The 27,279-nt window shown below is 32.9% G+C and overlaps 1 protein-coding gene across 2 annotated transcripts in view; it reads right to left on the minus strand.

The window, feature by feature from the left end:
- LOC115453011 (putative epidermal cell surface receptor) overlaps positions 1-27,279 on the minus strand; it is a 45,848-nt gene that overhangs the window by 15,867 nt on the left and 2,702 nt on the right. For both annotated transcript variants that reach the window (XM_037438283.1, XM_037438284.1), the window contains exon 2: positions 15,135-15,266. In XM_037438283.1, the coding sequence (XP_037294180.1) occupies positions 15,135-15,252 (118 nt within the window). In that variant the 5' untranslated portion in view covers positions 15,253-15,266. The remainder of the gene's footprint in view (positions 1-15,134; positions 15,267-27,279) is intronic.

A 27,279-nucleotide genomic window follows, 5' to 3' on the forward strand; every position in this document is an offset into this window, starting at 1 on the left:
TCTGTTGATCAAATAGCGTTGCACCTAATATATGGCCCTTAGATCTTTAATTTTACAAAAATGATTATAAATTCATATAGACACTCAAAACCATATGTTCCGCACATAAAATCCCATTATATTCATAAATTAAAACCACCTAACATATAAATCTAAAACATGAAGGAGCAAACACACCCACCGCGTTGATGGACAGTGATTAACTCGACTTGTGGTCATTAAGGCCCATTTTAGACCGTTTGAGCCCTAATACAACTGTAATGAGGCGACGCGTGAACACCTGCACGTTTGCATAACACTAGCTCTACTGCAACCATCAATCATTTCACAAAGGGAATACGTTTTGAATGTTCCAAGAATTTGGAAATAATCTAAATAATACTTTTGAAAAAGGCATGTGTACTATGAATAACTATGATCAGTTATAAATTTGTTGTTATCTTTGTAGCAAACTATAGATAACGTGGGTTGTACACTTATGTTAATATCGATACAGTAAGAACCGTTCGTAAATTTTGCTGAGTAGCTGTTTGTTATCCCAAAATAAATACTTATTGTTATAAATTGGAATTCTGTAATGCTGTTAATATATCTTCTGTTTAAGATTCGTATATAAGCTAAATTAGGTGCAAAATATTTATTGTGATGATAACGAATAGTATAATTGATAATTGTTTACGAATGTGTAATACTAATTGGAATGGCGCCTGAAATTATTCGTCGCGTGTAATGTGTTTCCCAGGTGAAAAAGTATTTAAAAATACATTAAAAACAAATTAACCTATCTGTTTTTTGTAATCGCAACGGTTACTGTTGAGTGAATAATGCTCACGAGGCAAGAAAAATAATTATAATACCGTGGCTTATGACAAAACCTTATTAGAAGTAAGACATTAAGTTTAGTTTAGACTATTGAATGCTACTCTACATATATTTTTTACGTTATAGTGAAGATACATAACTCATTATAATCATTAATAGATTACGTATGATTCGTGTCAAGTTAAAATTTTAGTTTCTGTCTGTATAATATTATTCCTATATACTAAACATATGTATACAATATATCGTATGGATACACATGAGACTTTATAGAAACTGGAAATTTTTGTTAACATAAAATGGGATCAGTCGTAGAAAACAATTGCTATATTCAAAATACTTTAACTGAATACATTGAAAACGCGTCATGTTTTTATATTTGGCATTAAATAAATTGAATACACATAAAGGTGTAAATAATTAATTAAAATAAATCCTATTGCACTATATACAAATTACAAACTTGTTAACATTCACGATTAAAATTCTTCGATCGTAATCGTTCGATTGTTGAATCGACATTGCGTGCGGCCTCATTCGCGCTCAAAGTCGCGCCAATCTAGGTTAGGCAAAGGACGTACACTGTACAGCCGAGAGTTGAGTCAACAACCTGCGAACATCGTTAACGGTTGTTTACATCGGAAATGATTAGGAAACGGAAACGTTCGGTTTTATGTATAAGATAATTACGTGTTAAACAAGGAAACATGTTTAATAAAATATAGTAATGTGATTTTAGGATTTAAAAAAAAAATATATCTGTATATACTTACTTACTATTAATATAAAATATGCGCGTGAATGTAATATCTATATCAACATAAATATACAATAATGTATATGACAACAACATCGGAAAAATAACAAATTATCTGTTTTACATTTCGACAGTTATCCAGCAACTACGTTTTCAATATTGTCTTCGATTTATTGCAATTCAACCTCCGTGACCCGTGAATGTCTGTATAAGGCTTGGGCAACATTCAAATCAATTAGAAGATTCACTCCTATACTTATATGTGCTAGCGCCCGCCCACCACGCTCCTTCTTCGTACTTATCCATATAAATCCAGGGACAAACCAATAAAAGCGAATAACATCATGATTTTAAATATAGAGGATAAAAAGCAAATTGTTAAAAGACTGTAACGTATTGTTCTAGAAACTGCTATCATACAGGTGAATTTACGATGAAATTATAGATTAAATATAAGATAAATACTATTATATATTGTAGGATAGTAAGATTTATATGGAGTATGTCCAGTGATTTTGTTTGCAACATTAAAAGATGTATATGTTCCTAAAGCTGAGATATATCAATAATCTCAAATTGCCTCTAAGCGAATTCTATGAATTATTTACATCTTCTGCTTTTTCCTTAATTTAATAGTCTTATTTAATAGAAAAAACGTTTAAACGCTCTTAAACACAAAAACATTTAAAATCCCTACTTATTATTATATTAGAGATAAATATTTGTAGCTAATTTATGTATTTACGCGTAATTATACCATAAATATTGTAACACCTATTTGTTGTCCTATAATAATATATAAATAAATTTGAACGAACACAAATTTAAGCCCGTATAGCCGCTGGTTCTGCGCCTGACCTCTCCCCGGTAATGTTGGGTTACCGTCTCATCGGACGATTAGAGTGAAGGAACAGTGAGTGCACCTGTGTATTGCGCATACACTTGTGCACTTATTTCCTGCGTACTTGGCTGATCTCCGTTGAGATTGGCGGCCGTGGCTGAAAATTTTGCTAGGAGGTATTCATTCAAATATTTACGATACACATTAGTGATACTCTATTAATTTTACAACTAGAATTAAATAAAAATTGCCCAACAAGAAAGCTAATAAATCATATCGGTGAGAGTGATCTTTACTCTCTCGATTTCACTTATTACTGTTTCTTTTGCTTTGCCGACAATTTTATATAGTATGTCAGCGTACAATGAGCAATTTATAAATTACTTAAATTATTTTCTGTTGTAAATATTGACCAAGGTATCAAATTCATCAAGAAAGGCATTATAAAAAGGTCAGAAATGAAAAAAAGGCCTGTCAGTGTTGTAAATCGTAAATTTAAATATATTTTTAAGTACGATAACTCTGAATAAATGACATGCCAATTTGTGTGTCGAATAGATGTACTGATGCCATTTATTAAATAGTTACAAGATTTTCATAAAGTCGAAAATTCATGACGAACGATATATCAACAACTTATGTAATAAACCTATGTAACCAGTATTTTATTACAGTAACAAATACTGGTGACTGAGTGTTTAGTCATTCAGGATTAATATTTATTTACTACATTAAAAAATAAAACTTTACAACTGCATAAAGTTCTACAAGGAAAATCAGTTGAAAAGAAAATTACAAAAATAATTCAATTTAAAATGAACACTTTCTTTCACCACCAACTTGAACTTACATACAGTTAAGAAAAAGTAGGTTACGATGACAACCTCACAAAATTCCAATGACTAACCACATTGTCCTCATAACATATTGCGTAAAATATCCGCACCGCGTCGGATTTTCACGGACGATTGACTATTAGTGCATGTTGTTTATCCGTAACTGGATACATAATTAATAAGGATATCCGAAAGTATATGAAACAGGTGGCCTTCTGTTATTGTTGTTGAGATAAAATATGTGAGAAGTTTTGTTTTAATTAACATTTAAGTATTAATTACGATTTATGTGTATTATAAAATTACTGATTGGATTTACATGTTTTTTCTCTAGGATCATGTTTATTAAATTCAATTAACGTTGTTTCGTATTTTTTTATTGCAATATGTACTTAAATTCCAATGCACGTTGTGTGGATTTCGCGAAAAAAACATGTATGTATATAACGTTTGTTTGCTTGTCTTTCCATCGTGGGAGAATGGCTGGCCTGATTTCCACGAGATTTTTATCATAGATTGCTTAGAATTCCGGAGGCTATTAATTATTGTATTTTCACAGAAAACACAATCTTTCGAGAGAAAGCACGTATGCTATTATGTAAGAAAACTTTGAGAAAAACTATTATATATAGTCAAAAATGAATAATTTGTCGGTATACGACATACATCTAGCGTAATAAAATATACGATTTATATAACATATTTAAATTGACATAAAAGTTAACCGATAACCAATAAAAAGAAACACGTATCGACTAAAAAGGTATTTTTGCGAAAATAGACACTAAAGTAATATAAACTACTTTTTTAAAATACATTTATCAAAAATGTAAACCATACAATTTGAAACGGAAGAAGAAATTTTAAAATCCACCCATTAAAAAAATATTTACAAAGCTCTCACATTTGGCGGAAGAGTAGCTGTTAAAGGACAGATATAGCAAATTGTGACGTCATCGAGTGTCACTGGCCATAACACTGAGTTCATGAAAGAGATAGCACGGTAACCCAACTCGCTCCCGCTTTTGCTTGCAACAATATTTCAAATATGAATAACTGCTTCATTTTTAAATCAATTTTTATGCTGATTTCACAGAAGAATTAACTTCTCTTGTTTTTTTCTGAAAAATAACTTATAAATTCGAACTAAGGAAAGTACCCTATTAGGAATCGTATCGTAAAAAGTCGATTGCTCTGATATTGATTCTTCGAGGAAAGGCAATCGTCAGTCAGTAAAGGCAGTCGACAGTCAGATCGGCGACTGGAAACACTAAAACAATCTAAGGTCTAGTCAAGGATGTCTTTTAACTGATACACATAAAGATTGGCATATTTAAGCGGCAAAAGATCATAGGCCATTTATTTGATTACCTCTCTTAGACCAATTTTCCTTCTCTAATTTTGAATATTTGCCTTCTTTTTTAAACCACTAGCTTTGCTTGCGGCTTCGGCCGCGTGACGGAGTTTTACGGGATAAATTTTCTTCGGGAGTTACTTGATATGTATCGTTATATTATAACCTAATTACACAAAATCTTTACAAATAATTGTAGCCTATGTTTTATTCCGATGTATAACCAATTACCATACAAATCCGTTCGGTAGTTTTTTCGTTAAAGAGGAACAAACATATAAACATCCATAAATCCATCCTCACAAACTTTCGCATTTATAATATTAGTTGGATTTATTACGTTATTAGTTTATAGGTCTTATTTCTTCTATTTACGAATTTAAATTCATTCAGTTTAAACTACATAACTCTTTACATACGGAACCCTACATTGTATACGAAATGCAGATAGGTATTTCTCGCGATTTTTTTCCTATAAATAAACGGAGACAAGCCGTTTAAATTAACAAACAATAGAGCACGCCGCACGCATGCGCACGTAGCGTCTTAGCGACACTAACTTTTAGCCGTGACTCCACTCGCACTGTCAAATGCACCTGTCTAGAAAATAAATTACTTGACAATTAGAATGTTTATAATTCTAATGTTTTATTCGTTGGGTGTTGCTGGGTTTTTGCCGATGAAGACGGACCTATTGCTTTATTGGGAAAATATTCCACTTCTTTATATGACTGTTAACTTATTATTAAGTACTGAAATTAAATACTAAATATTTATACCATATTTTTAAGAGTAGTGCCAAACTGTGACGAATTTGATCAACCCTAATGTTGGTCTTCCGTTTTCAAACTTTTGAATTGTTTATTTTTTCGAATAATGATCGCAAACCAAAATATTCTTATTTGCAAAATCCAACTTAATAATGTCTATGAATCATTGGCCCTTTTCCCCCAACCTGTACTTATTAGGTTGTAGCCATATATTATGTTTTGACGTACAAAGGCCGTATAGTACACGCTTGAATCATTACTATATCACGATTCGTTCCGAGCAAGGTCAAGACAAACCCTAGATTTAACGAGGGCCAGTTGGAGTCATGAATATTTTGGAGTGAAAATCTGTACGATCAATGAACTGATGTTCTCTTGACTGAAGATGTCTTTCGCATTCGCTTATTGACAGCGTAAGACATGGCTACAGCTTTATCGTTTTAAAATTAATACAATCAAGATGACAAAAAATTATAAATAAAATGTTAAAGTTGTACCAATGCATATTCAATTAACTTACTCAGTATTTTGTCTCTTTGACGATTTGTCACAAACAACAATATTACATTAATATTGATTAAAGTACTCAAAACACTAAACAATATCAATTATTAGTAACTGCTATATAGACTGTAATATATTCAGCTATAAACTTCCTCAGTGATAGTAGTAAGTTCCTTAGTAAGGGTCTCTATATTGTTGTTTATAAAACTGTAAAATGATCACTACATAAAGTATATAACATAACGGTGTTATAGTTTAACAAGTACACGTTTATTATGGCAAATCACTTCTAGGAAATATCAGTTACAATATTGCTCATGCATACTCGTTAGAAGTAATGCGCGTATAAACATCACAAGTCTTAATGACCTAACAGGTACAGGGCTTATTCTTAGTCATAACCTTGAAGTAGAAGTGATTAAGGTTTCTATCAATTTACCGGAATTTTATACAAGAACGGAGAATTTTGTATAAAAAATATTAAACAAGAAATTGTTAGGGTCCAGTCCCAATAATTATCAGACAATCTCAACGAAATATAAATTCGTATCTAAGGACCATGACACATAAACGTGTATTTATTTGAAATCTTGGTTTTACCGCGAAGATTCATCAAACAAAACCTCAGGGCCATCGCCCTTCTTGCGCGGATTTAATGACGTCATCACAACCGAACTCGAACTAACCATTTGAAAACAATTAGTTGATTTATCTGTGTACATCACTCGACGTCACGGCCATCCACTTTCACTGCTTTTGTCAATTGCTTCTAATACAAGGCTGATATACATATTGATGATTAAATACGAAAGCGAAACGTTTTGAAACTATCAAAATCGATTTGGATGCATTTTAATGCATATGAATTGCGTGGTAACGTTTAGTACGCTTTCTAAATTTAACGGGTGATTTTGGGAATAGTGTGTAGATTCACAGTTCATGAATAAAGTAGAGGAAAAGCTTGAATCAGAAACTTTTATCGTACTTGGATGTTTGGTTGTAGCAAGCAATTCGAATTTAATCACTGAATTCAAACTACAAACAGCAATAGAAAATTTTAATAAGCCAATTTTTTAGATGAAATGAAGGAATAAATATACATTATGTATTATTATAATCATACAAACTTCGAAATAAGCGCCGACTAGTTACTCAAATATAATTAGTACGTGATACATACGAATGTCTAGACTCTAGACTAGCATCACTACTACTCAACCAACTAATATCCGCCTAAAACTTATTGCTATTCCTTAGGTACGTTCCAAACTAGCCGAACTATTCCATGATGCATTTAAAAATACGTGCTTCACATACAAATTAACTGCTGTCGATAACTCTACCGTATGAAGGTTGACAAACTAATTAAGTAACGACCCCATTCCACAGGATAAACCCGAAGGCGAATTAGAAATTATAACATTTTGTTCATATGACACGCGTTGCATCACATAATTATCACACAATGCCTGTCCACAACTGTAATATTGATTTTCGACTCTACCTCACTGATAATTCGATTCAGTTTTCTGTATCAGTAAGTCCAGACGGCATAGTACGCGGCAGGATAGTTTCAATCTACTGTGTATGCTATAGGGTTTGTTTTGCAGTGTACTGTAATGATTTAGACACTTTCCCGCGCTAACAATGGCGTGCAGTGTGCGCGCCACGCACGACAGCTGACGCGACGCTGCGACGATTATGTCAACCATTAGTTACGTATTTACGTTTCCTACAAACAATTGTTGGCTTTTAGCAATGAAGATGTTACATACAAGATGAAGATGTCACTAGATTACATGTAATGTTGGCTTATGATAGAGTTACCTGACACCAAACTTAGCTTACACTTAATTACAAAATTATAAATGTCAATTTCGTCTACATTTCTTTTCGTTGCTAATATTACGCATATAAATATGAGTTTCTTGGTTAACGAAGATCATTTTTAATGTTTATATTTAGTCTTTGTACCGAAGAACGACAAAAAGCAATTTATATCCCGAAAAATGCACAGTAATTGTAGAACTTTTCTTTTAAGAAAATACTTCAACGCGAGTAGATTTTGCTCTACAATGAGCAAAAGGAATTTAAGACCGGTTTTGAATCATATAAAACGACTGAAACCTCCAAAGTACTTAATTATAATTAATTATTAGACTTATAACTATAAAAAATAGAGTATAGTACGCACCGTCCTTAAACTTTAAACAGAGCAAGCTCTACATCGACGTATTTCACAAAAGGGTCAGGCAAATATTTTAAATAACCCTGACTTGAAAGTAAGGACAGAAGTAATGACGTAACGAAGTCTTCAAGCGCACGACTCGCGATCCTCGTAAATACCATACTTAAGGAGATCTCTGATTATGTCAAGGGTATGACGACATGCTGTAGAGGTTGCGCCGAAATAGCATTTGCTATCATACTTGCTATGATGAAATGATGTTATGTTTTTAATACAAATCAAAGGGCGTGTATTGGATTTTTTTCCCAAATATAATTGAGTTCTCACTGTAATTTGGTATATTGGGTTGTAATACAGTAATCTGTCTAGACAGGATACATTATATTATTGAGGATGCAATTAGTATTTCAACTATTATATGTAGGAATTTTATAATAAAATGATTGGTATATACTACAATCAAACAATCACTATAAATGCTGCTTGATACTTCTATTGGTGTGTGAGAGTCAACATGGGTTCCTACCACTAGTTTATTTATGTCAAGGTACTTCAATGTCAGTGTAATAATAATAATATCAGCCTTGTTTTATGTACTGTCCCACTGCTAGATACAGGCCTCTTCTACTACTGAGCGAGGTTAAGCCTTAGTCGACTACGCTGGTCTAGTGCGTATTGGCATATACACATATCCCCAAAACTCTTATAGAGAACTTCTCAAGTGTGCAGGTATTTTCACGATGTTTTCCTTCACCTTTAAAGCAAGCTGTAATTTACAAAGAGTACACACGTATCTTTAGAAAAGTCAGTGGTGCGTGTCCTTGAGATCTGAACCTGCGGACATTCGTCATGGCAATCCGTTCCACTTCCAACTAGGCTATTTCTGCTTTTGTCAGTATCGATAATACATATTCCACATAAATTTAAATTCTGTACTTAAATGCATCATTACATTGAAGAACCATCTTTTATCTATACATAAATATGGCATCATTGCATAACGCTTAATGTTCATCAGATTTTTTATTATTTATAGAGAACATAATGACGACTCTCTTTTTTAAACAAAAATACTAAGTCATCAATCATTATCAGTGGTCCTCATTGTTCTAACTTTTTAATGCTCATATTCTTGAGAGACGGCAACTGCAGTTTTGTTTGAATGAAGAATTATAGAAATATTCAAGTTTCGTTAAAAATATGAAAATTTGATTTAATAGAGTACTTTGTTTTTAATGAGCGAATTGTAGATTTATTTTGTGGAAAATTCTAACTTTGAAATATTGAAAATGCTTAATTGATTATCTCTATGTTTTGTACGAAGTTTCATCAATAACAATTTGGCAAAATATCATCTCAAAAAAATTAAATGCTCCATACAAATAAGGAAACTGCCATAATCATTCAAAGCAGGTAACTTAAAGTTAAAGTAACCCTTAAAACTGAGTCACTGTTGCCGACATATAATATGTAAGATACCAAAAACATGCATAAGCTTTTTATGCGCGACCCTCGGCTAAAAACGGAAATATGACGTGTTTCTAAAACCGGCACATTCGGTTAGATTGTGTGTAATTTTTCAAACAAAATACATACACACACGTAAACGCAATTTGATTACACACAACACTTTTATTTGTAGTATGTTTATAGATATTATTTATTTTTTTATAACTCAAATTCATCATACATTCGTTACATTATATCAGTTTACTTACATTATATGTATTTTCGAAGGAGTTATAATAATACAAAATAATAATAATCTATGGTAAGCAGTTGATTAATATAAAATGAATATTATAACTAACACTTCCATAATTGAGTAAACCAATTTAAGACTTATATTGAAACACATTCCAGTTACATCTAAGTTAACAAACCCCGCATACATAAACCATATTAAATAAACTCAAAACACCTGAGTCCTTTGACACGTTTGAAGTCTAAAACATTCCACAAAAAGAGCAAACAGCGCAGGAATGTTGGATGCTTCCCGAAAGGAGTCACGCGGTTCGCCGGTTCCGCCATGTTTTAGACGATACGTTAGTGTTAGCAATTGTATAGATATACCTACACCACGGAGTCGTGAGGTTTCTTTGTTCATTTTTAAAATTAGATTTGGGAATGATAGGTTTATGATTCATTCGAAGATGTTCTGGTAACACTGTGTTACTGCCTCGGTGGCTTAGTTACGTGAATGGTATGACTAACTCTCTGAGGTCATGGGTAGGTCAAGGTAATATTGGGCTTTTATACTCGGTATCAGCCCAGAATTTGGAATTTATGCCAGATATGGGATACGCTCACTTTTTATCGCATGATGGGACGGATCGCACATGACGAAAAGTAGATGCCCTGGTTGCACCTCTGCCTATATCTTTGGCTATAAAAGCTTGATTGGTATTTGTCTGTGTGTATGTTTCATTAACTTTCAGGAAACCAAACAGAATAATATTGCAGATATAAATGTAAACCAAAAATAAAACTAAATCTAAACTTTTCTCAATAAAAGTTAATAATCAAAATGATGATATAATTATAAAAAAATATTTCATAACATATTGAGATCACAATAGCAAAACTAAATTAAAATTATGTCATGTTATGTTTTTATGCTCGAGCAGATTTTGGGCGTATTACATTTAATTAATAATACTTGCTTGATCGTTAAAACAATTCATTGACTAATCTCGTAATAATTACTAAGGATCCCTTTTTTATATTGTCTACCTGCGATAGACGATGATAACCGACCCGCGGGGATCGAGCCGCGGAATAAAAGACGTTACGTGCGTTACAACAGAACATGAATGACCAGCTTTCCCCGCGTGTTCGCTCGCGAGTAAACCTTTTCTCCAAATAAAGGAATCATTAAAAAAATATCTATATCGGAAAATTTTGTTTGTGTTTTTTCGGTAAGAGCCAGAAATTTCAAATATAGTAAAAATTATAAATACTTAAAATATTAATGATTTCTTATGTTTTCGCGAAACTAACAATATCAGCAGATCGTTTTGTTGTGACAAATGCAATGCAATTAACTGTTCTGTAACATTTGTACACCAACTGAAATTTGTCTGTTTTAATACAAATAAATTTATTATTATTGTAATAATCTCATTTTTCAAACCTCATGAATACAATATCGATCTAAGAGACGTCACGTCCCTCGATGATTTATAAAATTATGCTGGCCTGTACTGAATTCATCACTTGACCTTCGAACATATCTGGACGAACCAGATACAGTTACCTAAAACAATACTAATAATTACGAAATATTCATCAATAAAATGTATTTCAAACAAAAACTGTATGACATACCATATATAAATATGGACATGCCGACTCATATTTCTATGATGTAATTGGAGTCGTTTGTATTCGTATATATCGGCGAAGACCGTTTGCAAAATTCGATGCTACTATATAAAAGTATATTTTAAGCATTGACCTCTTTGAGAAACGATCTTCTCTCTAATCATTTTGGATATTTACGAAATACAATGGTATGACAATGTATTACAGTATTAAGTTAGACTTCTAAAGATTTTTTTTTTTATATGCGTTTTATTTTGCACCTAAGGAAACTATAATATAGAGCATTGTAGACATACCATACGCTATATATATTATGTAATATATGTATATCAATTACACATAAAAATTAAAATACAATAAAAACATAATTATTTATTTTACTAAAATAAAATAAATAGTGGCATATCCATACAATTAATACGATTTAAAATCGTGTTACAAAACTAACCGCGTATTAACTACGGTCCAACAAAGAATCATCGAGCGAAACCGGGATGAAGACGCGTAAAAAAATGTATTACTTTTAATAGCCAGAAAAAATCTATGACTCAACTCCTGTTTAACAGTTTGACCGCAATATACTCCACAGAAGGAATATTTTTTTTGTGTGTAACAATGATTTTCATAAACATTGAAATATAATAAAACGCATCTGAAACAAAGCGAAAGGTTTAATGCGCGTTGAAATCTTTTCTTCACATGCTCAGACCATGGTCTGTCCCCAGTGTCTGGGGTAATTCATTGTTTAATCGTACAATTTAAAACGTTGTTGAATGTGCGTCAGTGGGCCTTCTATTGATAACCAGTGCTATTGTTTAGAGGTATACTGCAGCATAAATGAATGAGACAAACAGTTGTTGACCCAACAATTGCGTAATTTTAGTTATTGTTTTGCATTATTATCCTTGATATAAATAATAATTTTTTTTATTTACTTAAAAACGAATTTACATTTATAAAACATCTATATTATTATAAAATAATATATCAGTTCCGATTGTAATAATTTCCGAAATGAAGCGGGCAACGCTAGATGTAACTTCTAGTACATCACACACAAACGTTTCTAAAGAACCGTTAAAAGCTCAAACATTCCACTACAGTTTAACGACCCAACTAACCAATTAGTTATGGGCAATCAATCAGTGCTAAAATATTGGGCGATTAAAAATAATTTCACTTGTATATTGTTATTCTGTTTGTTGCGTAAAATTCGTCTAGTTTCGCGTATGTGACCTAATTCTTTAAAAATACGAAATTAAAATACGAAAAAAAGTCTGTAACTTTTTTTTTATTTAAACACCTTATATACAGAAACTAAATATAAATTGATTAAACATTATTAGCCGGACTAAAATAATTTTTTATTACTTAATGTAAAAATATTTTGATACGAAATGAATCTTTTTCTGTATTATTTCTTGACGTGATCAGAATTAATCGGTAAAATCTGTTTACTTCACACGAATCTTGCAACAAAATTACATTTTACATTAAAATTGTAATATAATTTATCTTCATGCACAAACTTACGGTCAACACATCCTGCCACAAGCCAACTTAATTAAGTTAAGTAGCCGTTGTACTGTTACAAGTATAATTAAAGTTACTTAGTTTTTATACTTCATTTACCGATCCGATGTCCTAATATGAGATCGTTGGCACAATAATTATTTTTTGGGGTAACAAATATTTATTTTTAATTATCTTACTGTTAAGCTCCAATAGTGTTGCTTTGGGTGACGCAATTTAAATTAAAGAAACAAAAACACATTACCCCTTTATCCCCGAAGGGGGAGGTAGATATGTAACCAAAGCATTCTATTTTATGCCTAGTATATCCCGTCCTATTATGGGATAGAAGCGGGCTTATCGCCAATTCGGGCAGAAATTTTCATTCCAATTACTTTTTTGCACCAGGGATTCGAACTTCGGACCTTAGATCGCTGTCTGACTGCACACGCAACACATTTACGTCACCGTGGCGTTTTAAATTAAGTTACTAGTTTATCTTCAGCCCAGTAATAGTATGGTAATGAGGAATTCTTATGGTTTTCTGAATATATATTTTATGAGGTTTTTAGGTGTGTTTTTATAGATGTCGATCGCAGCTCTATCCGCATTAAAAACCTTTCCTAAAATAAAAGTCACACTATATTATTTTATGCGATAAAAAATAGTTTATATGTTAATCTGGGATATAGTCTAAATGAAAGCGAATTTTTATATAAATTCATAGAGGTGCGTTTACATATAATAAATAAGCAAGCTATAAGGAATTCTCAATAATATTTATAAATCTTTGGTTCAATGTTATAAGCAAAGGCTATATCATTATAAATTCTAATGTTTTACCATCATGATATTCTAACGGGGTTAATTGTATGTAATATTTGCAATTAATTACAATATCATGAATTATATACGATCAACATAAATTACTTGCTTTTGCTCGCGGCTTCACCTGCGTGAAGAAGTTTTCCAGGATAAAAGTCCCGCTATATATTTTCCCAAGATAGAAAGTAGCCTATAACCTTCCCAGGGTCTTAAACTATCTCCATACCAAATATCATAAAAATCCGTTCTGTAGATTTTGAGAAAATCGATCACATACAGACAGACAAAGAAGGGGACTTTGTTTTTATAATATGTATAGATTTTACAAAATTTACAATTTGTGTCGTAATCTAGCTCTTTATGGTATGCACTACAATAAATTACAATGAAGTCAAACCCAAATCGATGTAAATAAATTTTACATAATGCTCATTTGGGTGCTGTCAATGACACAAATATAAATAAATTTGTATTTATTTTTATGGGCGTGTTCAAATTCTTATCCGTGATTTTATAAAACCATAAAGATGTCAGAAAACTGCCGGTATCGAAAGGTAAGGTTTAGGAAATCTTTGGCTTAAAACTGGTAATGTCAGGCCTCTGGCGAGATTGGAACAACTAATTAGCGAAAAAATTTCATTCATCAACTCTCTGCGTGATCGGAATCCCATAAAGTATGGGATGTATTTAATATAACCAGTAGTAATATAATGATTTGGATAATTTTATGAACTAAGGACTCTAGCAATAAAAGTATTGTAAAACGAAGCTTTTAAATGCTTAGTACAGTATAGTAATATTACATTGAACTTAAATTCCAAATTCAAATTTCTATAAAGACTTCCATTCCGTTCGAATCTTTTGCTTTTTTCGGAACACCTGAAATATAGCTACATTCGATTTGGGGTTGTTCATAAATAGCCCGTTTACTATCGTCCAATATCAACAAACGATCGCCATCTTAATCTGCGAACCGATCTTAGGAATAAACCAATCAAAATAAGTTATTTGTAACCATGACAAAAAAAAATGTTCTAAGTAGTCCATTTTCGCGACGAGTTGTAAACATGGTCGTTTATTGACAACTATGGTAAAAGACTGCTTCGGTGGCATAGTTGTATTTCGAAACGACTGCAGTGCTGAAGTCTCGGGTTTGATCTCCTGGTCGCGCAAAATTATATTAGATATTTCTACTCAGTGTCAACCCGGAGTCTGGAATTAGTGCCCGATGAGGCTGGCCCCTTTCACATCATGGGACGGAATACACAGTGGAAGTGGGTTCACCAATTGCGCTTCTGTCTACCCCTTCCGATTTGAACGCGTGAGTCATCATCATCATCAGTCGAGTGTGAATGAGTAATATGTGAGTGTGTGGTGGTAAGGATTCTCAATATGACTTACTAAGTTCAGTGTCACAATCCGTGTACTCGTGGTTGCAGTCCACAGTGTAGGCGGCGACGCGCGTTGACAGCAGCGCCAACACGCCCCACAGCGCGAACGCGCGCGTCCACCGACCCATCACCGGCTCCCCATCTGTGGGACAGAGGTTTATTAATGTATTATTTCGATAAAATTAAATTTTCTTTATTTGTAAAACTTCAGTATACATACAAGGTATGCAAGTTGTTAGGGTACTGTTTCTAGGGAGGGACGGACACTTTTCATTAACATTGAAGTTATAGGGACTATTATAAAATTTTGCTGGCCATCTTCTGTGACACGATTTCTCAGGATTCGATTTACCGGAGAACATTACTACTAGCCTGGTTACCAGTAAGTAAAACTAAACGATATCCTTTTTGCAACATACTTGATAAAGTGAGATTAAGTATCCCCATCGTTATGGGAAGAAGAGTAGATCAAAGAAGACTTATTACTATGTTGTTGGACCTTGACTAATAGGATGTGCTAGAGACGGAAGTAGACTCCGCACCTTCGCTTAAGGTGCGGCTAAATGTCGTCTAGAAGGTCAAGATGAATGTAATTTATATTTGGAATTATGGATGATAAAAATCGTTACATATTTTAATTCATAAAAAATAAAAAAAACATTGTGTTCAATTTAATTAAAATTGCTAATTAAAACACAGGTGTTTTATGTTTCCGTATGATCTTTATAATGGTATATTATAGGCGATCTGTACTGTACAGTGTGGCAAACTATGACAAGACTGATATTATTTTAAGTATTCTCTATTTCACATATGTACAACATCGTTGGAAAGAAAGCTTAAGTAGAAATTGTTATTTTAAACACAATTTCTACAAAATTTCTTTCTTCAAAGAATAGTATAATTAACCATAAGTATATGTTTAAAAATAACTCTTATGTACTATAATGTGTGAGCGCTTCAAAACAGTGGGTCACTGAAGAATAAGTAATAAATTTGCTATTAAGGTGAAAGAAAGTGACCATTTGAGGCGAAACTCGTTTCATGTATTGTTGCGGCGCTTGCGCATTGCAGTTGTTTAGATATCAGTGGATATTTCAAGAAATAACATATTTAACAATTATATGACTAGTTACATTCAATTTAAGACTACAAATATGAAATAATAATTGAAGCAATATAAATCACCTCTTAAACTAAGTGTGACCTATATCTTTGGAGTCGAAGTCCATCGAAGACATATATACATTTGTATAGTACATGACTGATAATATAGTTCTATAACTTTCTGTGTTACACCTTCATAAAGCTTTAGTTGTATAAGGGGAAATTCTAAAGCATCATAAAGGGTAGGTAGTACAAGGGAACACTCACGCACTGAATCATCCTTCACGTATAATCGTACGGAGATATCTCAAGTTTTACTTTTTTTTAATCTATTTGGTAGGTCGCGTATTCGGTATACTCTATTTTGCATACATAATTATAACTAACAGTCATTAATTAACAATAAACTTATGCTTTGATGGAAATGAATGTAAATCAAAGTATTACAAAAACTGCGTATAATATGCTTAAAATAACCTACTTAGTAATAACCTATTTGTATACAAAATACTGGTTATATATCTCTTAGTTAGGACCCTAAATATGTTATTGTTTGTTAGTTTTTTGTATAAGAATATATGAACCGATTGTTATAGGATCTCGAGCTTATTGGACAGGAATATATTGTTCAAAATAATTGTTCTTTAATGTGTCCACAATTGGGCTTGAAATAGCCATTGAATACTTATTTAATTCTTACTCCTGAGGTTTCGAAGACTTTGCTTTCATGGTCATGGGGCCGTGTAAATCACGAAATCCATTATCACGAATAAAATCCGTAAAGTGGTTTTATTTTAATGTAATCTAGCTATAGATCTGTATCCAGGCCAACCCGCCGTCGCTCGTTCAGTTGGCTTCACATCGCATATTGTCAAGGCGTGAAATCCGTCAGATGATTCAGCCCGATTTCTTTACACTTTACACATAATGCCGAGACGCGATATTGGAAACTACCATTGTTTTACCACAAAGAAAACATGTGCCGTATTACAATGGTATTGGCTGTTTAAAGTTTTGTAGAGCGAGTGGCATTTTGTTCTTGCTAGATTTTAAATTTCGAACAATATTTTTCGAGATTATTATTTGGATTTGGAGGCTAATTCCTCTTTGCTAAATTATATTATTGCTACCATCGATATATATGTACTACGTACTAGATCTGTCGTTCCGTACACTCATTGTGTTTGACTCAACTGTACTGCAATCTGTACACCTGACTTAGGTATGATTTCAATATTGACAGCGTGTTGTTGTACGGAGTGACGCTCATAATATAAGAACTCGAGTCTAATTGTAAACCTGGATGTGAATAAAAAATATTAGTCAAATAAGTAAAATTATTTGTTGTTCTAGTGAATAAATAGATTATAACAGTGACGTTTTGGTTGCTATTTAGTTCAGATTTTGAAGAAATAGTTTATATGGACGTTCGTGTCTATAGAATGTACGTCAATAGTTGCTACTAATATACAATAGAATAGAGTTGAGAAATTAGAATTATCCCGCCACTATCATTAAGGATAAACTTATAAATATTGCACACAGTTCCTTATTTCACATAATAATCATACAAATGATTTCCTATAATAACTCAGAGTTATTCAATAAAACGTCTTCGCGCAATCAGCTAAGCATTCTTTAATGCACACCGTTTAGTAACTTTGCTATAATTATGGTCGTATTGCAGTCGGAATGATGCTCCTAAGATATAGCATTTATTGTATCATTATAAACCTTATATACATGTGTATTAAGCCTATTTTATCTACAGAATGGTTAATTGTGAAACTTCTTTAATACAAGACTAAGACGTCAGCGATATCTCACTCTTTAAGTAGCACAAATCTAACACAATCTCAATATTTTGAGTTTTGTTAAATGGTTAATATTTTCACGTACCGAAAGAAATATTAAAACCACATCATTCCTTACTTTCGTAGCCTCGATTAAAAAAAAATCATATGTACATGCATATAGTATATACCTAATACAAGTTTTTAAATATATACTTTCTCCCTCTCTTGAAATTTTGCCGTGCCACAGGATCCACAGTTATATCACGTGTATTGCAAAGTAACATTTTTTATGTAAAACTAGCTTTTTCTCGCGGCTTCGTTCGCGTGAACGAGTTTTCCGGGATAAAAGTCCCGCTATTATTTAACCAGTAACCTCCCAGGGTCTTAAACTATCTCCATACCAAATTTTATAAAAATCCGTTTAGTGGATTTTGAGAAAATCGATAACATACAAACAGACAGAAAAGGGACTTTGTTTTATAATATGTATAGATAATTATAACCTTGAAGTTGCTGAGGGATTTTTGATATGCCTTCGAATAAAACAACAACTCGTAGTAAGGTAATTGCGGATCGAAGGCAATCTTTTCTTTATAAAAAGCCTAAAATTCCAGCCCCAACGGTGGGATAATATAAGGCTATTAACAACAAATATTAAGTATGACCTATATTAGGAGAATGACGTAACTTTACCACATATTTTTTCCATCACCGCAGCAACCCGATAAAGCCCGTATCTACTTTACTTTTATGTTCATATTCATTATACTAATCACACATTGAATATTCCAACTGATTTATTCACATGAATACATTATGCTGTTTTGTGAAATAATTGAATTCTAAGTGGTTTAAACCTTTATTAGTTTGTGATGTTTCATCTATTCGGTATAATTTTAGAAGATTAAACATTATATACTTTGGTTAAAGTTGTTTTGTTAATATTATTATTTATTAGATTTCCAGCAAACTTAACACTATGAATACAATAATTATAGTAATTTAACTTATAGCTATAATGAAAGCCCAAGTTAGGAAAATTAAACATGTATATAGTTTAATTTAAAAGTAAATTCAATCGCAGCAAATTGAACAAACAACAAAATATAGGCTATAGCGTATACTCATTAGAGTTTATTTTAAATTATTACTAAGCAGCTAGAGCTGATCGAATCACTGGAAATTAACTGAACATTGCGTCGAAGGGAATATCACGTAATTTGTGCCGTATGTTCTAAAATCTATATAAATCACTCCTTGACGTAATAAACGAAACTTATTACAGTTAAATTGACGGGACATATAGGTCCTATAAATGTTTTAATTATGCGCAAAACGAGACGCGTGAAGTTTTTTTTTAATTACAAATGCTAAGGAAGCATTTAGTAACTCGCTCGTGTGTTCACGTACGAAGGAACAGAAGTACTTAACTTCAGAGAGGCCTAATTCCTTTCCATCATATTGCAACTGATTACAGAAAATCTAGGCCTGACTAATTACTGATTGCGTCCCTGTTCTCATAGTTGGCACATGTAGTTGTTCCCACGTGTTTACAATGTGTTAGTTTTTCTCGCTTAATCGGTCACCGCGACGTTTTGTAACTTATTGTGTAAATGCATTGTTCTAACTACGTACGATGTTCTCCATTTGCATAGTGTTAGAATGTTTTGTTATTGTGTAATCCGGTTTTAATGCTTTGATAAAAGAGGAATTGTTTTAATGCATATGCCTAAATTCAAAACTATATATCATACATACATAACATCACGCATTTTATCCCCGAAGGGGTATGCAGAGGCGCAACTAGGGCACCCACTTTTCGCCAAGTATATTCCGTCCCATGATGTGATAGGGGGCGAGCCTATCGCCATATTGGGCACAAATTCCAGACTCCGGGCTGGTACTGAGCAGAAAAACCCAAATATCACTTTGCCCGACCCGGGATTCGAACCCAGGACCTCAGAGCGCTATTGTACCGGACGTGCAATACAACTACGCCACCGAGGCAGAACTATATATCAAACTATATATCAAACATTATAAAATAAAGTTTTGAATTGTGTAAAGCGGTGCCTTCAGTAATGCGACCCGCTAACCGCATTTTTAGAAACTATCTTCTTAAAAAATTATAATACATATAAAAATATGAAACATGTTATTTCTCGAATACGTTACTTTGATTGTTGAATTTTTTTTAGAATGTGGATATTATTTTGTTAATTTGTTGTTGAAAATGCCACAATGCATTAACACATCCTAAAGTACACATCGTTAAATTTGTATCCAACTCTATTAGATAGGTAATTTAGTAGAGAATATTTTGGTAGTTATTTTCTTTACATAAGTCCCAAAATTTTGCTTTTAAAGAGATTATTTATAATTTTTTGCATATTACTGCGTATACTCGCGCCTGGTCAAGTATGGAACTAATTGTTCAAGACCGTTAGCTCGAGGATACGCCTTCATAGAACCCGTTGCAATTAATTAAGAAAAGGAAAAACTCGGAATCAAGAAATAAATCAATTAATTACAATTTAAAAGAAAAAACTTAGAATCTAATAATAAATTTAACTTATAATCGACGAGTTCCTGCGAAAGGGAATGCCTTTGAACCTATCGTGTTGCTTAAGGTTATTAGCTTGTATGTTACACGTAATTACAAATTATATACGTACACGTAGGGTGGAATAAATTGGATTGTCTATCAACCAAGATCCCTTATCTGCCGCTATTGAGAACAAACAGAGCGCAACAGGTTCTTGGCATGACTGGAGATCGTTTAAAGCGATTCTTTTGAGGTTAGAAAATCGATTTGACGCAGTGATCTCAAACCCTTAAAATCAGACCGATTCGCATTGCTAATGGTTTTAAATCGCGCCTCTACGTGATTTTATTGCCTATCGAATGTACGTTAAAGTGATGGGTATTAAAGCTGTAATGTACAACCCAAAGTATGTTCTAAAAATATTTGAATAAATCACAAATTAAAATCGATTTTTTTACACAAATTAGATCGATGTTTTAATCAATTATCAAGTTCAAGGCTATTTGCAAAATCTTATCACGTTACTCCGTGGAATTTTGTTGTATTATTTTCTTTGCTTCGCTCTCGAATTGCACTTTGTGGAATGGAATTATCTTTAATGTTGTGAACCAAATTTACGGTCGTTACCAAAAAGGTTCAAACCCCTATAATATTGGAAGTTATGAACGGTTTTACATGTTAAGGTGATAAAGGAATAAACAGGTTTTATTTTAAATATAAATAAAATTTGTAACAGGGTCCCATTGATATCTTTCAGATTTGAATCTCATCCGTTCGTCGTGAATTATGACAGCTAACAGACGAAATCGCGACCCATTAATCCGATTTGGACCTCATGATACATCTTTGATCTTAATTCTACTTATTAAAGAGGTGAAGGAGTTCTTTGACGTATTGGTAAAGCTAAGGCTAATAATAAAAAAAAGTATAATTTACAAATACTTCTCAACTTTATGCATATGTAAACTACTCGTTATATATTTTCAAGGAATTTAGTTATCTAATTATAACATAAAATAATTTTAGCTTCCAACTACAACTATACTATAAGGAAGTGGGATTAGCATAACATACTCTCATGCATATCTCTAAGAGTTAGATTTTACGACCATCTATTTTTTTTTTATGCGAGCCCCTGAGTACTGCACCTGATAGTAAGTGGAATAGGCTTCAGAAAGTTTTGACTGATGATAGATGAGGGACGCCAGTTGGTTTCAAACCGTATATACACTGTCAGATCGGCCACTATTGCGTGGTTTTTAAACCTTTGTAAAATGGTCACTATCCGTCGAAAATATCCTAACAACAGCAACCTCAACTCTCCCTGAACTTAAGATTCATATGAAGGAAAACATAAATGTTTTAAAAGCAATATCACAGCTTTATATAAGATCCGCGCAGCTATCTTAGTGCAACAGGATAGCTCGGGGCCTACCTATATGCGCTGAAGATGGCCACCGCGGATGTTACTCGGTATGCCGGTTTAGGGTTGGGGACTCGGTTCAATGCTCGCTCATTTTTTATATTATTTATTTATTTTAAATACAGACGAATGGGCAATGGGCTTACAATATTTGCTAGTAGCACCCAAACTATACTGCATTGTATATTAAGCGGATTATGATGCTATACTCCCGAGTGTCGACACCTTACTAGGGAAACTAACATAACCTTTACACTCACAAACAGTGGTAGGAGGCACGCGTTCTTTTCCCGCCAAAAGAGCCGTACGTATACGATTTTTTTAACATTCACCTGACAGAGGATAGGTAATGAAAACATTTCTCTATTTTACATATCGTTTACTTGATTAGCCGGAGAAAGTGTCATTAAAGTCTGATGATTAACTTGTCTTGGCTGTGATAATTTATTTTCACAGTGTTATCGACTTTCGAATGTTTAATCGCGTAATAGAATATAATCGAACCTAAACAACGGATTATTTCCCTTATCAATCCAGTTGTTTACTGTTTTTTATTTGGTTTACATAATAAATCAGAAAACATTACTTCTGTTTAATAGTAACGTAAAACGTATAAACATAAACATGGTTTTATATTATGTACAGGGAACTGACTTTATAACTAAACTAGATTGTGGTTCCGTCTGTGTAAATATCTTTTTACAGGGTAAATATTTTGCGGGAGAAAAATTTGTCTACAGCACTCAGAAGTAATGTAGCTTCCTGTTAGTGAAAAAAATCAAAATCAGATTAGTAGTTCCTGAGATAAGCGCGTTTAAACAAACTCTTCAGCTTTATAATTAGTATAGATAAGAAGCGATTAAAGAGGATATAATAACAGGTTGGTGCTCAGCAATCATCGATTAAGATTGAGAATGTCCGTCACCACTTCCTGGACACGGCAGGTGCAAAACCTGCCGCATCTGACACAAATAATGCACAATGGTGGCGATCTGTGCATTCTCGTGTTTTATCCGCATTGTAGTCGTGCGATTTTTTGTCGCTGTATTGGTCTGTAATGCGTGTCGGCCCAATGAATTATTAATTCTGTGTGGGTGACCATTAATTTGTTAATAGTTATCTAAAAGTTATTATGTAGAGTTCAAATAAAAGGTTTTAGGCCAGCATGCATGTTGATCATGCAAGTACTGTCTACTACCCGCAAACACTAAAAATACTAGAAGAATCATGAACACGATAACAGTCATAGTAAAAGGAATATTACTTAAAAGGTAAGGGATATTTGGAATATATCTTTAACTACTGCACATAATAGGACTTAACATCTCATGCCTCAGGATGGCGAGCGCGGTGGAATACCAAACAATACTTTGTAATTCAAGGTGTTGGATAAAGGTGTTGGTTTCTACTATTTATGAGCAGTCATATCGCTTACCATCAGGCGAACAGCAAACTCGTCTGGTCATTCAAAGCAATAAAGAAAAAAACATTATACGAAACTGAAATCCAACTCTTCGCAGCAATTTTCTGTAAGATAGTCGTACTGACAGTCAAACAACAATTCATGCTATAGAAAAGTCTGAGTAGACCTCTACCACTATTTACTTCTAACATTTGTATAATTGTTAAATTATATTGTAATACTGAACACCATGCAATACCTTGAGAACTATATAACAAAGACAGAACCAATTTGTAAACTAGATTGTACTAAAACATCAACTAAATAAGCCGTTGAATGGTCACACGAATGTTCCCAGGATGTTGCGTTGACCTTTAAAAACAGGGGTCAGCTGCGCATATCAAAGCTGGGAGCTATTTGCATAAAAACAGTCTTTATATTATTGTAAAGATATTATTAACAGCGAATTTATTGAGCTCTGTTAATCTCTGAATATATTACGCACAACCGATGAATAGGGTTTTAATTCGATCGGCGAAGGAAGTTTGTTTGTTAGGACTATTTTAGGATGAATTCAATTATTATTTTGGCTGTTCGTCGAGATTTTGATTTTGGACATTATTACGAAAATACAATAAACAGCAGCTGCGGGCATCATTATCGATAAAAATCTTATAAATATAATAATCTTAATACAAAATATTTTATTTAACGTATTCAGAAAAACTAATATATTTTATCCTTTCCTTTTTGCATGACACATAATAAAAATAAAAATTCCAAAGACCACCCACTTGTTTTCTCTATGACTTAACATGTAAATAAATATGGCTTTATGAGTAAAACGGAACGGCGCAACAATCGAGGCCGGTGAACGATTCATTTCGATATTTTTCTGTTGGCTCAGGTGACTTTGAATATGAAGCCTTAGGAATGTATTTAGAAGCATTTTAAGTACGCATGTTACAACTGATGTATACCATGCATTCATTTTTGGAGATTGTGACTTATGCCATTGATAGGTTTTGGAATGAAAAATCTTAGGTTCGACTCCCAGGTCACAAATTGCTGAGTATGGCAATGTAGCACAAAGGATTCGCATCCTCGCGAGATCGCTCTCGGAGGTGTAAACTCCGCTCAAACGGCTGATTTAAAGACTATGTCCAATCTTTTTTGTAATAACTTGATCACGTTTTTTATGTTAATTAAACACTGACAACATATGATAACGCGATGTAAACGGAAAACATAATTATTAATTCACTGATTTCTTCTTCCCTGCCAGCCCGAGCTGGCTTCTTTGTTTACTAAGTATATTTTTCATTTATTTTATTTTCAATATAAATTGCCTTTTTTTATATAAGCTAATTTAATTAAGTAATAATTAAATATTCTCATGTACCTTGACTAATCATAAGTGCAACTATGTTCGCCTACGTGATGAATAAAGCATTTAAATATATTTTTTTTATTTTATAACAATGCTGTAATTTCAAAATATAATTAATATTTACCGAGTTCGATCATACTAAGCGAACACTTATAGCAAATATTAAGTATATTTACTATAATTTCGCTTTACAATAATGATAATTGCATCTAAAACTCGACTTTGCGCAAGGGCGATTTATGTCTAAGAAATTTCATTGACTTAATTAATAATATGCAGGTAAATTATATCCCAATAAATGATATCAAATAAACATATATTGATAATAAATCTATAATCCTAATAATTAATCTAGCTAGAAAGTGCCATAAAACTCCAAAATGTTACCTAAGAAATATAGATTGACATTTCGTAACGAAGATTTATTTGAAAAGAGCTAAGCGTTGGAGACTAACAACATTCACTTTAAGTAAATAGAAACTAAGACGCACCTTCAAAGGCAGCTTTCACGCATAAAATGTTTTCTGATGATCAAATGTTTGGATTTATTGACTGAACACTTCCAAGTACCACAGTTTGTAATCTGTGTTAATACCTTAAGAATTTTTAGTCCGACGATATTGGACTTGGTGATAATTTGGCAATAAATCTTTGTTTTGTATCTACACAAATTCTAGAACTATGTATATTGCTAGTTGCGACTTTTAGTAATACTTTCTCATTAATATATAATTTCCGAATTTGACCACCAGGATTAAGACGCAGTAGTTCTTTTTGTGTCCCGCAGTAAAAATCCATGTTATGAATGTCATTTTTGAACCTGGGTAGCGGAAGAATGGTTATGTCATCCGCCTTCCGACCCGGATTTCATCTAAACTTCCTCTCAGTGGGGTCCCTACACATTTTATGCCGGCATACTGACTAAAATCTCCGGTGGCCTTTTTCTGCGCACGTGAGACTATTCCGGAGAATCAAGAATGCATCCGAATTCGCCGGAACCGTCTCTGCACAAAGTCGCTTCGCGGCTAATCTTCTTTGAGGCTCAGAGGACCTCTACCCATTTATCGAACTAAGGCCGCGCATTCCCCTCTGCACGGCCATAACTCCCGGTAGCTTTATTTCATGTCGCCTATTACGACAGGCAGGAGACACCGTGACGAAATTCTTTAAATGACTCCATACCACAAGGCAGAAGGCGTAGTAGTCTAGTCAGACTTAGTAAGTTAACATAGTATTAGCCTTTTAATTAATTTAAAATTCAATACAATATAAATACAAATTTTAAAGCAAATATAGCTTTGACAAATCATCATAAAATATAAAGAGATCATAAATACAACAGCATAGTTTCTACTTAACATACATAGTATCATTGTAACTAGAGAGAACAGTCTAACTAAAAGTCGAAAGTGTGACTCGCATGATGTCAAGTATTACCTTACATTATTATTATAAATTACAGATTTTCGCGCATACATAACATTTACATTTAAATTCGTAGCCGGAGGCTTTGACTAAGAATCAACTGCACACTGCCGGCATGTTAATAGCTTATAAGATTTAGGGTTTCGCCTGTGTACACCTTCAGAAAATTTAGACATAATCGATATCTAATTTTATTTTTAAATATTAAGGTGAAGAGTTTGCTTGAATGCGCTAAACTCAGAAACTTTAAAACGTTTTTTTTCACTTGTAGGTACATTACTACTGAGCGCTATAGACTCCTCTTAATCTCGGGAGATTTAGTTCACGAGGGTGGATCCACAGGCATACACTATTATAAAAGAGCGGTAGAGTCATACGACTAAGTTCGCTAACGATAAATACAAACATATTTTTTAGACTACTTTGCTTTTAAAAATATTATGCTTTTAAAGTTCTTATGATACGCATATTTTATCATAATATAATATATCTAGTGAAATAACAAATAAGAAGCTATAAATGATAATAACAAAATTATTATACCGCAGTATTCCATTAGGAGGGCTTAAATCGTATAGTTATATATTAGAATTTATTAAAAAGGAGTTTTCTATGCGAAATCGCAGACTACAGAAAATAAACAGCGATTTATTTCAAGACATCTCTCGTACTGTACTGTATAAATATTTAAGCAATAACTGTTGCTAGCGTGCTGGCAGTTCTTGCTTCGCCAACCCTAATGCAGTATTAGTATTTACCAGTACATTTAACCAGATCTTTATTTCTCTCAGGCGCCAGATAGTGACCGATTATAAGACAATGCACCGCGACATTATTAACGAAATGTATGTATGTAATATCGTTTAAGGATTTTGGTTTATTTCTTCGAACGTAATTGAGTGTAGAGTTTAAACTAATGAAAGAATGATACGCTTCTATCACAGGAATATTCTTCGATATTTAGGATGTTTTTGTGAATTATAATTTTTGTAAAAATAAATATGTGTATCGTAAAACTCCGATTTAAAATCATTCATGCAACTCTGTTAATATAAAATATCTTTTAA

The sequence above is a fragment of the Manduca sexta genome, chromosome 13 (genome assembly GCF_014839805.1).
Source record: "Manduca sexta isolate Smith_Timp_Sample1 chromosome 13, JHU_Msex_v1.0, whole genome shotgun sequence".
Taxonomy (NCBI): domain Eukaryota; kingdom Metazoa; phylum Arthropoda; class Insecta; order Lepidoptera; family Sphingidae; genus Manduca; species Manduca sexta.